Consider the following 12,019-nt stretch of genomic DNA (forward strand, 5'->3'; position numbering starts at 1 on the left):
CGCTGCAGAAGCAACGTGGGCACCGTGCGCGTCTGACCGGGTTGGGCTGCCAGCAGAGGAAGCAGCGTTACACTGCCCAGCGAAACCCAAACCGCAGAGCAGCCCCTGACCTTACGTACCTTTGAGTTATCCGGTCCCCTGGGCTGACGGAGAACTGTTAGACGAGGAGCATTGGCATCATCCAGATTAATGCTCTTCAAACGATTGACAAGTCTGTCGGGACGTGGAGCAGCGACAGCCTTTGCGCCTTCGCTGTAAGAGAGTCAAGCAGAGAGCGCTGACGCCCAGCAAGCTACCGACAGGCCCCTTCCCATCAAGCCACCCAAACTGCCGAAGTACTGTTCCCTACGGTCCTGCTCCCTTCAGCTGGAACAACAACAGGCTCTCGAGTTGCCGGCACAGGCACAGGCCAATGAGAGCAGAACCGCCAGAGAAAGAGTTACAGCACCAGGAAGCTGACACGTAGAAGCGCTACCTCAAGCTTAAGCAAATCGCATGGTTTTCTTCAAACCGTGGAAGTAATTCAAAGGCAAACCCAAAACCCCCAAGCCTCCGTTGCCCTTAGGAAGCAACAAGCCCCAAAGACAGGGGGCCTAACAACAAAGCCTAACAACGCTGAGTTTCTGGTTTTAAATGGAAGTTGCTCTTCAAGAAAGAGGTTGGAGCCCCCGTACTGGGCTGCCCGGAGAGGCGAGCCGCACGTGGGAACACCATCAGTTTGTGTGTGCAACTCCTTCATTGCTACTCTGAAGGCTGTTCCCGAGTTCCTGCTACAGGAGGAGCTTCAGAAGAGGACACTAAAAACCAGAGCAAGTTATCTGGCTTTGAACAGCCTGGTCTAGCGGAAGGTGTTCCTGCCCACGGCAGGGGGGTTGGAACTAGATGATCTTTAAAGTCACTTCCAACCCAAACCATTCTGTGATTCTATGACCTGTAGTCACAAAAAGCTGAGAGTTCTGCTGCGGCACTGGGCACCCCACAGTGCTCAGGTGAGACTCCCACTGAACCAGCTGGAATGCCAAGCTCCCACGCCAGGACCAGCCCGCTCAGCGCAGGAACAGCACCCACTCCACTCCCGTGATGCAGACAGTGTGCCAGATTAAGTCACTTGAATTCAAAGTCCTCACCAGACACGCCACACGTTACAGGCACTGCATTTCCCTGTGCGCTGGTTCAGGATTACAGAGAACTCCACTTCATCCCCAGCCTGCAGCTCCACGCCATCCTGCACTTCTTTGACATGGAAGAAGAGCTTTTTGCTGTCCCCCACTTCGTAGTTAATGAAACCAAACTGAAAAACAGCACATCTCAGGGTTACTTCTTACCTCTGGATCCACACTGACGCAGTGACTTACTCGTTACTGCAGCTCAACTACTTCTAGAAACACCTCTGAGGCGCCCGACGGAAGCGGAGGCGCAATTTCCACGCTGAACAAAACATCCTGTCGGGAAACGCTACTGCTGGGAGCCTAGGCACTCCCTCTGGTGTCGTGAAGTCACATTTAAGACAGAAGTCTATGGAACAAGTTCTGAAAGCTGCCACATCCTGGCCGCTGCATTAAACCGAGAAGGGCGCTGCTGCATGTTCTCTCCCAAGACTCCACCTTAAACGCTCCACAAGAGAAACCACCCAGCTTTTTGGTCTGTCACTGGTGTGAGAAGTCACTGAATTCCATTCACTGCTCCGCTCAAGTACAGAGCGGCAAAACTCCTCCAGCCTCTCCCTAAGCAACTAGAGTTCAGTGCTGCAAAACAGCCACCAAAATAGGGAGCAGTCCCATTTTCCAACCATTCTGAGACCCAGGGCAACCATCAGCCTCCGCACGTCAGGCAGACTGTACCCACAGAGTGCCTAACGCTGTGAAGATGCTTCTAGAAGCAGGGCGGGCAGAGCTCAGGGGGTTTTAGACACACTGATGCCCTGGTTCAGCACAAACCTTGGGCCTACAAGGGAGCTGGGGGGGACTTTTTCCAAGGGTCTGTAGTGACAGGACAAGGGGTAACGGGGTCAGACTGAAAGCAGGGAGGTTTAGATGAGATATAAGGAAGGAATTCTTCCTGCAGAGGGCGGGAGTACTGGGACAGGTTGCCCAGAGAAGCTGTGGAGGCCCCATCCCTGGAAATGTCCAAGGCCAGGCTGGATGAGGCTTGGAGCAAACTGGGCTATGGAAGGTGTCCCTGCTCATGGCAGGGGGGTTGGAACTAGATGGTCTTTAAGGTCCCTTCCAGCCCAAACCATTCCAGGATTCTGGGATAAAACTAGTGGCATCAGTTTCCAGGACATCTCAAAAGCAGCTCTTCAGAACCAACCGCAGCACCGATGTATCGGCACTGAATACAGAGTTCACCTTCACTCACGCTTTGCCCAAACCAGCCTTTGGGTGACTCCCCTGGAGCCAGCGTGAAAAGCAACCCGCTTGCGCACAAGCAGCTTTCCGCACTCGAGTGCCGAAGGGGGTTCTCATCGGCGCCATGCCGAGTCACCCACGTGTTTCCCAATCCCCATCCTGGCTTCGCGGCAGCCGCCGTCACTCACCTGGTCTTTCACACACTCCACCGTGGCTCTGCGGAAGGGCGTGATGTTGACAGCCATCGTCTGCCCGTTCTGACCAAGCACGCAGAGCTGAAACTTCACTGTCTCTCCCTTTTGCAGACAGTCACCTTTGTTTGCCATCCCGACGATTCCGAAGGGATAGACCTCTCCTTTCATCTCACCTGAAGGAGCAGAAAGTACAAGAGCAAGTTGAGGCGTGTCCTTTCCGACCTGGGGCATTCAGAATGAAGGAACACTTACACTTGAAAAGCAACAAATCTTACCATCCTCCATGACCTCAATCATGCCCTGGTATTCCGTCTGTGTGGGATCTACGCTCCTTAAAGGACGAATTACTTTACCAGAGTAAACAGTTGGATCGGCTTCTTCAGTGATCCCATTCACTGAAAAGAAACAGCGCGAGGACAGGACATTCTAGTCATGCTTTTTAAAATAAAGCGTCAGAAGTGACTCAAGACTGCCCAGGAGCCAACAGTCCGCCCCGCAAGGCGCCCTACGGCAGTGCACCCAGTAAAGCCACATCAGCTCCAGCACCGCAGAAAGCAAAGGCAACTTTTCTAACCAAACCTGCGCTGAGAGTTCGAATACGGACACAGAAAACCATCAGTTTCCCACATAAAATACCAAGGTATCTAAATCCCGCTGCATTCCCATTCCCTCCTCACTACAATCATTCCATAATCTTTACGTTTGCGGTTTTTGCCCCCACGTCCGTAACAGCCCACCCACAATGCCCCTTCCGTGAGGCACAGCACAACGCTGCAGTTACTGACTTGGCCAGTTCTGCCACGAGGTCTCTCCTCACGACCCTCCCACTGAAGGGGACAGGTCCAGAGAGTGGCTGCACTTGTCTGTTCTCTGGGAACACAGACAACGGCTCTCAGGAACCCGAGGACCACATTAAGCATCGTCCTCTCGGCCTAAGCCCTGGCTGTAGATAGGTTATTAACGAGCTTTATCGATCAGCACCTTCCAAGAGCCCTGCGAGCAGAAAATACCAGGTAGAGCCTTACCTGCATGTGTTTTGTTCACCTTTTCTGCACTAACTTTGTTGCCTTTGCCTTTTGACAAGCTGTATTCAACAGTGTCTCCAAGTTCCAGGCTATCAATGTCGCCGCAGTATTCACTACAGGAACAGAGTTCAGTACAGTTTTCCTTTCGTTACGTGACAAAAGCTCATCCAACATTTACGTAGGGTGATCAGAAACCATTTCAGCAGCTCCGCACCGCACCTCCCGTTTCAAGAGACCTAAGCATTTCACACGCACAGCACGCTGCATTCTCGGCCCGGGATGCAGAGGCACGCAACACCCAGGCTGCCGGCTAAGGGAGCAGCCTGCACCAGTCCAGCAAAGATCGTAACTGGAACGTGAGGCATCTAAACACGTGTGTGTGTTGAGTCCAAACCGGTTCAACAGTCAACCTCACCAAACCCTTCCGCCGCCATGCTCCCCCCAGAAACAGCCAACACCCCCCCAGTGAATAGTAACAGTAAAATTGCCATTCACCTGTAGTGGAAAAAGATCTCCTTATCGTGATTGGCTGTTTCAATAAATCCAAAGTTATCTTTCAGGGCTGCCACATATCCCAAAAGCCTCTTAGAGCTATAATTGCGTCCGAGCATCCTGACAGAAACAGCTGTCTGCAGACCAGTTCTCTTCACTTCACAAACACTGAACTCAACCTGTGGAAGAGAAACCTATCAGCACTAGAGAGAGAAACCCAAACAACCCACGACTGCCCAAACCATGGCCACCACCACCCAGAAAACCCCAACCTCACCACCCTGCAACTGCTCACTCCCAAGCCGTGTAGCTCTCACCAATACCCAGGCTCTCTAGGAAGCTCGTTTTGTAGACACTACTCTCCAAGAAACACAGCCCTGGGACGTTTACAACATCCCCAAGAGCAGCAGCGACACCAGGGACATCTGCAAGGCCAGCCAGCCCCTAGCACTCAGCTCCTTTTACCCATCAAAGATGAGAACCGTTCTGCTGAAGCGATTCGCCTCCCAGAACAGTCACCCGTGCCGTCCTAGCGCGGCTCAACACTGACAGTCTCGAGGCTGCTCTTCTCCATCTCCCTTTCCATTGTCTCTCAGGCTAATTTGCTCCTAAGGGTCTGTTCTCCCACACTCATCTCAAAGGGTTTAATGCTAATTTCCTCACAAGCTGACTCCACTGTCTTAATTACAGGAATCCCTTGTTAAAAAACATCGTTTATGTGACATTACAAGACACTGTTTTCATATATGTAGCACCAGGATTTAGGATATTTCTCTTAGCTATACAGAAGAATAGGCCACTCAAACCTAGGACAGAAGAAAAGAAAGGGGTGACATTACGCATCGACCTTGTCCTTCATCTGTTCTGAGAGGGAGAACAAGTCCAGTAACAAGGCAAGGAGAAGCTCACACCCCACAATGCACACAGAAGTATTTCCCAATGGTCTAGAGTTCTATTACCTTATCTCCTATCTGGGGATTAGCAGATCCTTCCACATCCTTGGCCTGATAAGGAATGGTCAGTTTTACTCCACAGTCATCATAAACAATTATTCCATCTTCAGCTTCCTGGGAACAAGACAGGAGAATTCAGCAATTGATGTCTTACCCGTAAGCGCGCGCATTCACTACGTACAGCTCAAGCGCTGCTCATTCGAGCCACTGTGGCTGTAGGGCAACGGCTCAGTCACTGGGGAAAACCACCACCAACTCCGAGTATGAAGCTGCAGACAGTAGCAGACTACGTTTTCAAGGGAAAGACAGCGTTACCGCTGTTCCCAGTTTTCAGGTGAAGTTTCTGATGCCGGCATTGTTTCAACCAGCCGGACGGGAGAGCCCAAGTTCGCCTCCAGCCTGAGAAACGCAATGTTAGCAATTCATCTGTTCTCTTGTGTAGTGGGAGGTAGAACAAAGCTTCCCATCATGCTCCTGCACGCTCCCCTCAACAGCACGATCGCTAGCGAGGCTTCTGTTAGCCTGTTTCACACAAGTCAGCTTTCGCTGACCGCTGCCCTCAGCTGCTCCACGTAGCTCACGTTTGTAGGGACAAACCGCGCTTCAACAGGCTGAACTACAGATTTCAAGGAAGCGGCCTCAGCCCCCAAAGCCAGGAACACAGAACAGGCACTCTGGGAGTAAAGAGCAGCATTACCTTCTCTTTGCCTTTGTTTGGGCTAGTGGCTTTGGCTGGAGTGGCTTCTTTGTCTATAGTGCCCACAAAACGATGATCCGACTGGGTGTGGAAAGAAACCGTGCCCTTCGGAAGTTTTTTAATCCTTATAGCATGGTTTCTCTGGGCAGAGAGCATATCCTGAAAAACAAGATCAACCAGACTTTAGACAGACCACAGACCACCTCTTTAAAAACTACGATTTGACAGAAACGTTGATCTCACTTACGGGAACGACAGTGAACTCCACTTCATCCGAAATATGGAGCTGATTTCCATCCATGATTTCACTGAAGTGAAAGAACATGCGAGCGTCCCGGTCCACGCATTTAATGAAGCCAAAGCCATCCCTCATTGCTGCAATCACACCCTGGGGACAGGCAAACCACAGGCACATTTGACAGCAGAACTCGAGAGCTGTCCGCAGCAGCCCTTCCCGCCCCTGGCGCGCGTCCGGATCTGAAGGCAAGCCTCGGCTTTTAAACCAGTTGTTCAGGGTCGCTTTGCTGTAACCAGACAGCAACCCAGGCCGAGCGGGGCAATTCAGGTCTAGCTCTCCAGCAGGATCTCATTTACTCAGCAGTTAACCTTCTGCTCTTTTAAGGGAGAGACGCACAGAATTCCAAACTTCCTACCGCTTAACCACTTGAAGCGTCCACCTGAGGTCTGGATTTCAGAAGAGGCAACGGCAGAGACGAGTGATTCCTACATCAAGTTACTGTTTAAGGCAAACACCCCCCGGGTTTACTTTCGTTTCCCCTCAAGAAATAAAGATTTGTCAAGATGGATACTTGCCATTTCCCGGGTTTCGTTAGTAAACTGGAAGGTATTGGGCAGAACCTCAATATTGGTGGCTCGTTCCAGTTTGTCACGTCTGTCCGTTGAAATATTGAATCGAACGTGATCACTTTCCAGCAAGGTCACCTTGGATTTTGTATCTTTATCTCCAAATGGAAGTTCTTTAGGAATCACAAAGTCAACTTTGATGCGGCCAGGTAATGGATCGCTCTGGCAGACAGAAAACCCGACAGAAGAGGTCAGTTCACCTACAGGACTCCACGTAACTGCAGAAAGGCCAATGCTGCCAGAAGTACGGATCATGCCACTCCCAGTCTGGAATTTACTGTCCGCAGCCAAACGCAAGGCAGTTTGTGGTGGTGGTTGGTTTTTCTAAGCACTAAGCAGGTATTGCCAAAGATATTAAGCCTACTCCATGCATTACATTGATAACCATGTTTCGAATGTTTCTACAAGGCAGTCTCTCTCTTGCTGGGTGTCCAAAACACAGAACACCCCCACCCTAAACACCACCACAGACTCGCCTAAAAACGTATGGGAAGTGCTCACATACACTCCTTCCTGAAAGCCAAGGTGAAAGGTGAAGTTCTCTGCCAAAAACCTCACTACCTGGTAATGTTCACAGGGATCCATAGACAGGCCAGTATTTTCTCCCCTCTTCTCTACGCTTTCGCTTAGGATTTCAGCGAATTCTGGAACTCACCTGGCTTTTGCTGGGTACTTTTGGGATTACTTTGGTTACAGTTCCTTCAAAATGTTCAATGCTGATATCTTCGAAAATGACAGTTCCTTGAGGCAGCAGTCTAACATCTGTCGCGACTTCTTTACCCTGAAAGCACAACACGTGTCACACCCCCAGGGCTGAGGCAAGGCAGCAGACAGTTCCCAATGGACCCAAGAAGACAGCTGTCCTCTTAGGCCCTAGGATCCTGTCTTCAGTTTTCAGTGGATTTCATCTTACATTTCTGTCTTTGATTGTGAACTCCACATCATCACCAGGCTGTAAGGCTTCTAGGTCACCTTTAAATTCACTATAGTGAAAGAATATCTCCTTCACGACATCACCCCTCTCAATAAATCCAAAGGCTTCCTAAGAACAGAACAAAGCATTTCATGAATTGCCTCTCTCCTGACAAGACAAAGCGTTACAGGTTCTAGCAAACGCAGCCAAAGGCTGTGACGCAGCAGTACAGCACTGAGGAGTGCACACAGCCAAGAGACTACACAGGAAACACTGAGGACTTTCTCTGTTAAGAACAGTATTAGCAGCAAAGATTGGCCGTCTAAACCATTTCACCCAGTTTACACCCACAGCTCCAAACGGTCAGTAGCTCTTAATGCCCTAAAAATACTACTTTTCAAAACGCCACTTTTCAGAACAGCATTTCATTTTTCAAATGCAACCTGAAAGCTACAGCACCACTTACTTTCATGGCACAGACCACTCCTTGACAGCGGGCTTGTTTCTTTTTTAACAGCATAATGTTACGAGCACTCACAGCACCAGTACTGGAGGGAAGAAAGAGGGGACAGAGTACACTCAGAACCGCAAGACTGCACGCCGTAACATCATTTCAGCTCTTGGCACAGGCACGAGTGGCTGCCTGACTACTAAAACAAAGGCTGAAGCCCGAAAAGCAGCACCAACTTACTGTTTATTTGTATCAATTACAAAGTTTATTTTATCTCCTGTTTCCAGCTGTACATTTCCTTCCACGTCCTCGGGGGTGTAAGTCAGGTAAAACACTTCCTGGAAATTAACATCGGCTAATATCAGTCGGTTTGCAGAAGAGTTCTTCCAAAGAAGGATTAACACAGTTTTACTGGATAACAACATCTGCTATTAGGTAGATTTAGTGCGAAAACAGAAAATGGCTAGACTGGCACGCAAAGCCGTTCTTTCTTCCACCGCGTATCAGTCCGTAACAAGCAGCTGAAGGTGAAAGCTTTGTACGCGGCCACCTTTAAACGCCAATTTCTGAACTCCAAAAGCTCAGGATTACATGCACATTACATAACCCAACTTCATTAAGTTTTAAAAGACAAAAGCCACTATTGGCTCTATAGAAAGGTCTCCACAGATAAAAGCAAGCAGGCTGTGTAATTAACATTTCTGTTTGCAGCAATCACGAAAGCATGCTTTGGGTTTGGCTAAGAACTACAGTTCTTCGCAGTGTCAATTGTCTACGTTGAACTCTGTCAACTTCTTTCCTCACAGCCCACAGCGATGGACCAGTGAAAAGCGCAAGGAAAACACGTAAGCTTTACCCCATTGCGTTCGTAGCACACGCTCCCTGTTGGACTCTGACCCGGGGCAGCTGGAGACTTACTCTCTAAATTGTGAGGAACAGCACACACAACCTACCAGTCAAAAGAAAACAGACCCATTGCTAGTCATTCCAGGAGCAGCACTGTTGAATACAAATGAATCTCAGCATCCTCTACTACCAACTCCAGGATGCACTTCCAGCGTAACTCAACAGGGAATGCCACGCTGCAGGGTTTCAATCTCACAGAACAACTGTCGACTCCAAGAGCCACGTAAGAGCTCAGAGGACACCTCTGAGTTGGTACCAGAACGGCAGCAACACAGCTGAGTGTAACCAACAGCCACAGGTACCTGAAGCGCCTGCTAAAGGAATCCCGCCATGCACGTCCAGAACAGGCACTAACCTGTCCATTTATTCGTTCTTCGGGTAGTATTTCCGGTTTTATCTTCACCAACTTAATAGCGATGGGTTTTCCAGTTCGGCGGTCAGATGACACTTCGAACTCGACGTCGTCTGCAAGACAACCAAACACGACCACGGCGTCAGTCCTGCACGGGCGGTTGTTGCTGCTGACTGACCGGCTGCACGGGAGTTCACTGCTTGGAGCCCAACACAAAGGAAAACTCGTGCTTTCGTTACCAAGGAAAGATACCACATTTGCAATTACTTCTCTGCTCATTCCCTCCTGCTGCTGCTGAACTCTATCGTCGTGGCTGCCCCCCAGCCCGCTCACCGCACAGCGGACTTCACGCTGACGTTCAGACCACGTAACACACACCGCTGCACGGCTCAGAAAGTTCTCTGCCACATAAATCAGTAGCACGAAGCAGCAGCCTCCCCACGCCGGAAAACAATCAGCCGTCTTCCAGCTGCCAACAGGAATCCTGAATGCGTGAGGTACGACCGTCCTGCCCAAGCACCTGCTTCCGTCTCCGCTAGACGACGCTGACCTGACCCCACACCGTTTACAGAACGGCCACAACTGCATTAATTCCAGCGGCACAAAGCCTAAATCCCGTACAGGTCTCAACCAGCGGTGGCCGATTCTGAGTTCAGCCGTTTCTAACCCACCCGAAGCAACAGCAGGTACCTGCTCACGCTGCAGGGCAGAAGGCTGCTCTACGGCCAACGAGGACTGGCCTTAACGCAGTCAAGAAGCTCTGAAAGTCGCCTAATTACCTCCGACTTTGAGCTCCTGTAGGTTGCCATTGTACTGCGAACAGTGGAAGAACAGTCTGGCTTGCCGTTCCGAACACTGAATGAATCCGTAGGAGGTCAGCAGTTTCTCTATAACCCCAGTCTCGCGCAGCGCTGCCGAAGTACCGTTGGGGTACCCGTTGTGGCCATTGTTGTGGAGCAGGTTTGGATCAAAGCTCATCTGTTTGACAGAAAGCATGGGGGGGGGACGGGACACAAAGACCCCCACTCACAAGAAGTTCCCTTTCTCCCCACCCACACAACAGAACAAACACAGAGCTTGTAGAAGTTATTTTAACAGGCAAATTCCAACCATTTTTAAAACAGAGCACGAACATAAAGCAGTCCAGTTCTGTAAAAGGATCTGTAACATTTAAACGGGCAACACGTTTATAAACTAGGCGATAAATAGAAATGGCACTTCCTTAGACCAAAACAAACTTAACTGTTATACCCCAAAGTACTCCCACGCCCACTGTTTCACACCGGAGTCTGAAAACATCCGACGTACCTGGAAAACGCACCAGTTCGGAACCAAGAGCAGTGGGTTCGCATCCCGGCAAAGCCTGCCCCTAGCCTGCCTGCTCAGCCTCTCACAGTGCGAACCATCTAGTAAGGCATCTCTGCAGAGCTCTGGAATTAACAGCCAGCATTAAGCTGCCGTTTCTGCAGAGGAGCTCGAGGGCTGAGGCGACTGCGGAAACTTGGAACCACCGCTGAACTAGGAAGGGTCGAGCTGTAACGAACTCCTCGGGTAACTTCCATCCACGGACATACCTCTTCCTTGGGGGTAGCTGGGGTGAGGTGGGTGTATGTTTTCTTTTCAAGGCACAGGCTTAATCTTGAAATATTCACAAGTCCCTTTACTAACTCATTGGCTTTTTGATGTCCAAGTCTCGTTTTTAAAGCGAGCCACGTCCACTCCCAGGTCACACGAGGTGGAACGTGTTCCACCTCGCCAGGCACTTCAAGAGACTGCGGCAGCACCCTCAGCATGGCCGCCTCCCAGCTCTGATGGGAGTGCACAGACACCCCTGCCACGGACATTAAGCAACAGACTACTCCTAAAGGTACATCAGAGACAGAAAATGACAAAAATCTACCCAAGTCTCAAGTTCCGTAGGGTCTGTTTTCGGATTAGAGAACCACGCTGCTGTAACCCCTTGCTCAAGGACTACCACTGGGGCACACCATTTGGGCAGTTTGAGTTTAAAGAAGTAGCAGTACAGCACAAAGAACTCATCCTCCTCTGCAGCCTGACAACTGAAGTTCAAGCAAGGCTACCGCTGGTCCCTCGTCACGCTCAGAAACACACGTAACGCGGTTTAGAACACGGGCACCCACCTCGCAGTGATACTCAAATATTGCACTTTCAGTAGTATTAGCCGATTCTTCTGTTTCAGCACAGGTTTCTAAGGATGAAGACTGCTATTACTGGGGAAAAAAACCCAACAAACAAACGAAAAGGGAAGAAAAAGAAAGAAAAAGAGATAGAGAGAGAGAACGAAGAGCAGGTAGCCAGAGACTGATCTATGAAGCTAATAGGGAACACAAGTGCTGCTGCCCAGGGCAGATTCAGTACAGCACTGGAGAAAACAAAGACTACTAGCAGCGTTGGGACGTGCTCTTTTGAAGCTGTTGAGTAGGCACAAACTTCTTGTTTCAGATCAAGCCTTGTATCTTCAGCGTAAGGTTCCTCTTCTTTGGTCTTGAGTTGTTGTTACGATGTGGTTCTTTTCCTGATCTGAACTTGAAGCAGCAGTTTCAGGTGGTAAATTCTGTTCTGTTCCACTTCATACTGGAAAAAGGAAGAGACACACGCCAAGGATCACTCTAAGAGAAATTACACATCAGCCCCAGGTGCTCCTAGAAATCGGTGCATTTCCTCTACCTTAGTTCTGTGGGTTTGATCCTTCCTAGGAAAGGCTGGTTTAGAGATATCTGACATTCCCATTTTCAGGGTTTTTTCCCCAAGAAACTCTGCCTCCAACCAGTGACACAGCATTCCCAATTTTAAACTCCTCAGG

At 49.9% G+C, this 12,019-nt stretch overlaps 1 protein-coding gene across 1 annotated transcript in view; it reads right to left on the reverse strand.

Annotated features, from left to right (window-relative positions):
• The window catches only part of CSDE1 (cold shock domain containing E1, RNA-binding), a 12,363-nt gene extending 958 nt beyond the window's left edge, over positions 1 to 11,405 (reverse strand). The window contains exons 1-17 of the mRNA XM_010146440.1: positions 11,337 to 11,405; positions 9,975 to 10,173; positions 9,199 to 9,308; positions 8,178 to 8,275; positions 7,953 to 8,034; positions 7,487 to 7,615; positions 7,229 to 7,354; positions 6,523 to 6,735; positions 5,957 to 6,097; positions 5,710 to 5,868; positions 5,019 to 5,126; positions 4,063 to 4,238; positions 3,568 to 3,680; positions 2,818 to 2,937; positions 2,537 to 2,715; positions 1,128 to 1,291; positions 120 to 252 (exon numbers count right to left, since the gene is read on the reverse strand). Coding sequence (XP_010144742.1) covers positions 120 to 252; positions 1,128 to 1,291; positions 2,537 to 2,715; positions 2,818 to 2,937; positions 3,568 to 3,680; positions 4,063 to 4,238; positions 5,019 to 5,126; positions 5,710 to 5,868; positions 5,957 to 6,097; positions 6,523 to 6,735; positions 7,229 to 7,354; positions 7,487 to 7,615; positions 7,953 to 8,034; positions 8,178 to 8,275; positions 9,199 to 9,308; positions 9,975 to 10,173 — 2,250 coding nt within the window. The 5' untranslated portion in view covers positions 11,337 to 11,405. The remainder of the gene's footprint in view (positions 1 to 119; positions 253 to 1,127; positions 1,292 to 2,536; positions 2,716 to 2,817; positions 2,938 to 3,567; positions 3,681 to 4,062; positions 4,239 to 5,018; positions 5,127 to 5,709; positions 5,869 to 5,956; positions 6,098 to 6,522; positions 6,736 to 7,228; positions 7,355 to 7,486; positions 7,616 to 7,952; positions 8,035 to 8,177; positions 8,276 to 9,198; positions 9,309 to 9,974; positions 10,174 to 11,336) is intronic.
• Positions 11,406 to 12,019: the final 614 nt, after the last annotated feature.

The sequence above is a fragment of the Eurypyga helias genome, unplaced genomic scaffold (assembly GCF_000690775.1).
Source record: "Eurypyga helias isolate BGI_N326 unplaced genomic scaffold, ASM69077v1 scaffold27182, whole genome shotgun sequence".
Classification (NCBI taxonomy): Eukaryota; Metazoa; Chordata; class Aves; order Eurypygiformes; family Eurypygidae; genus Eurypyga; species Eurypyga helias.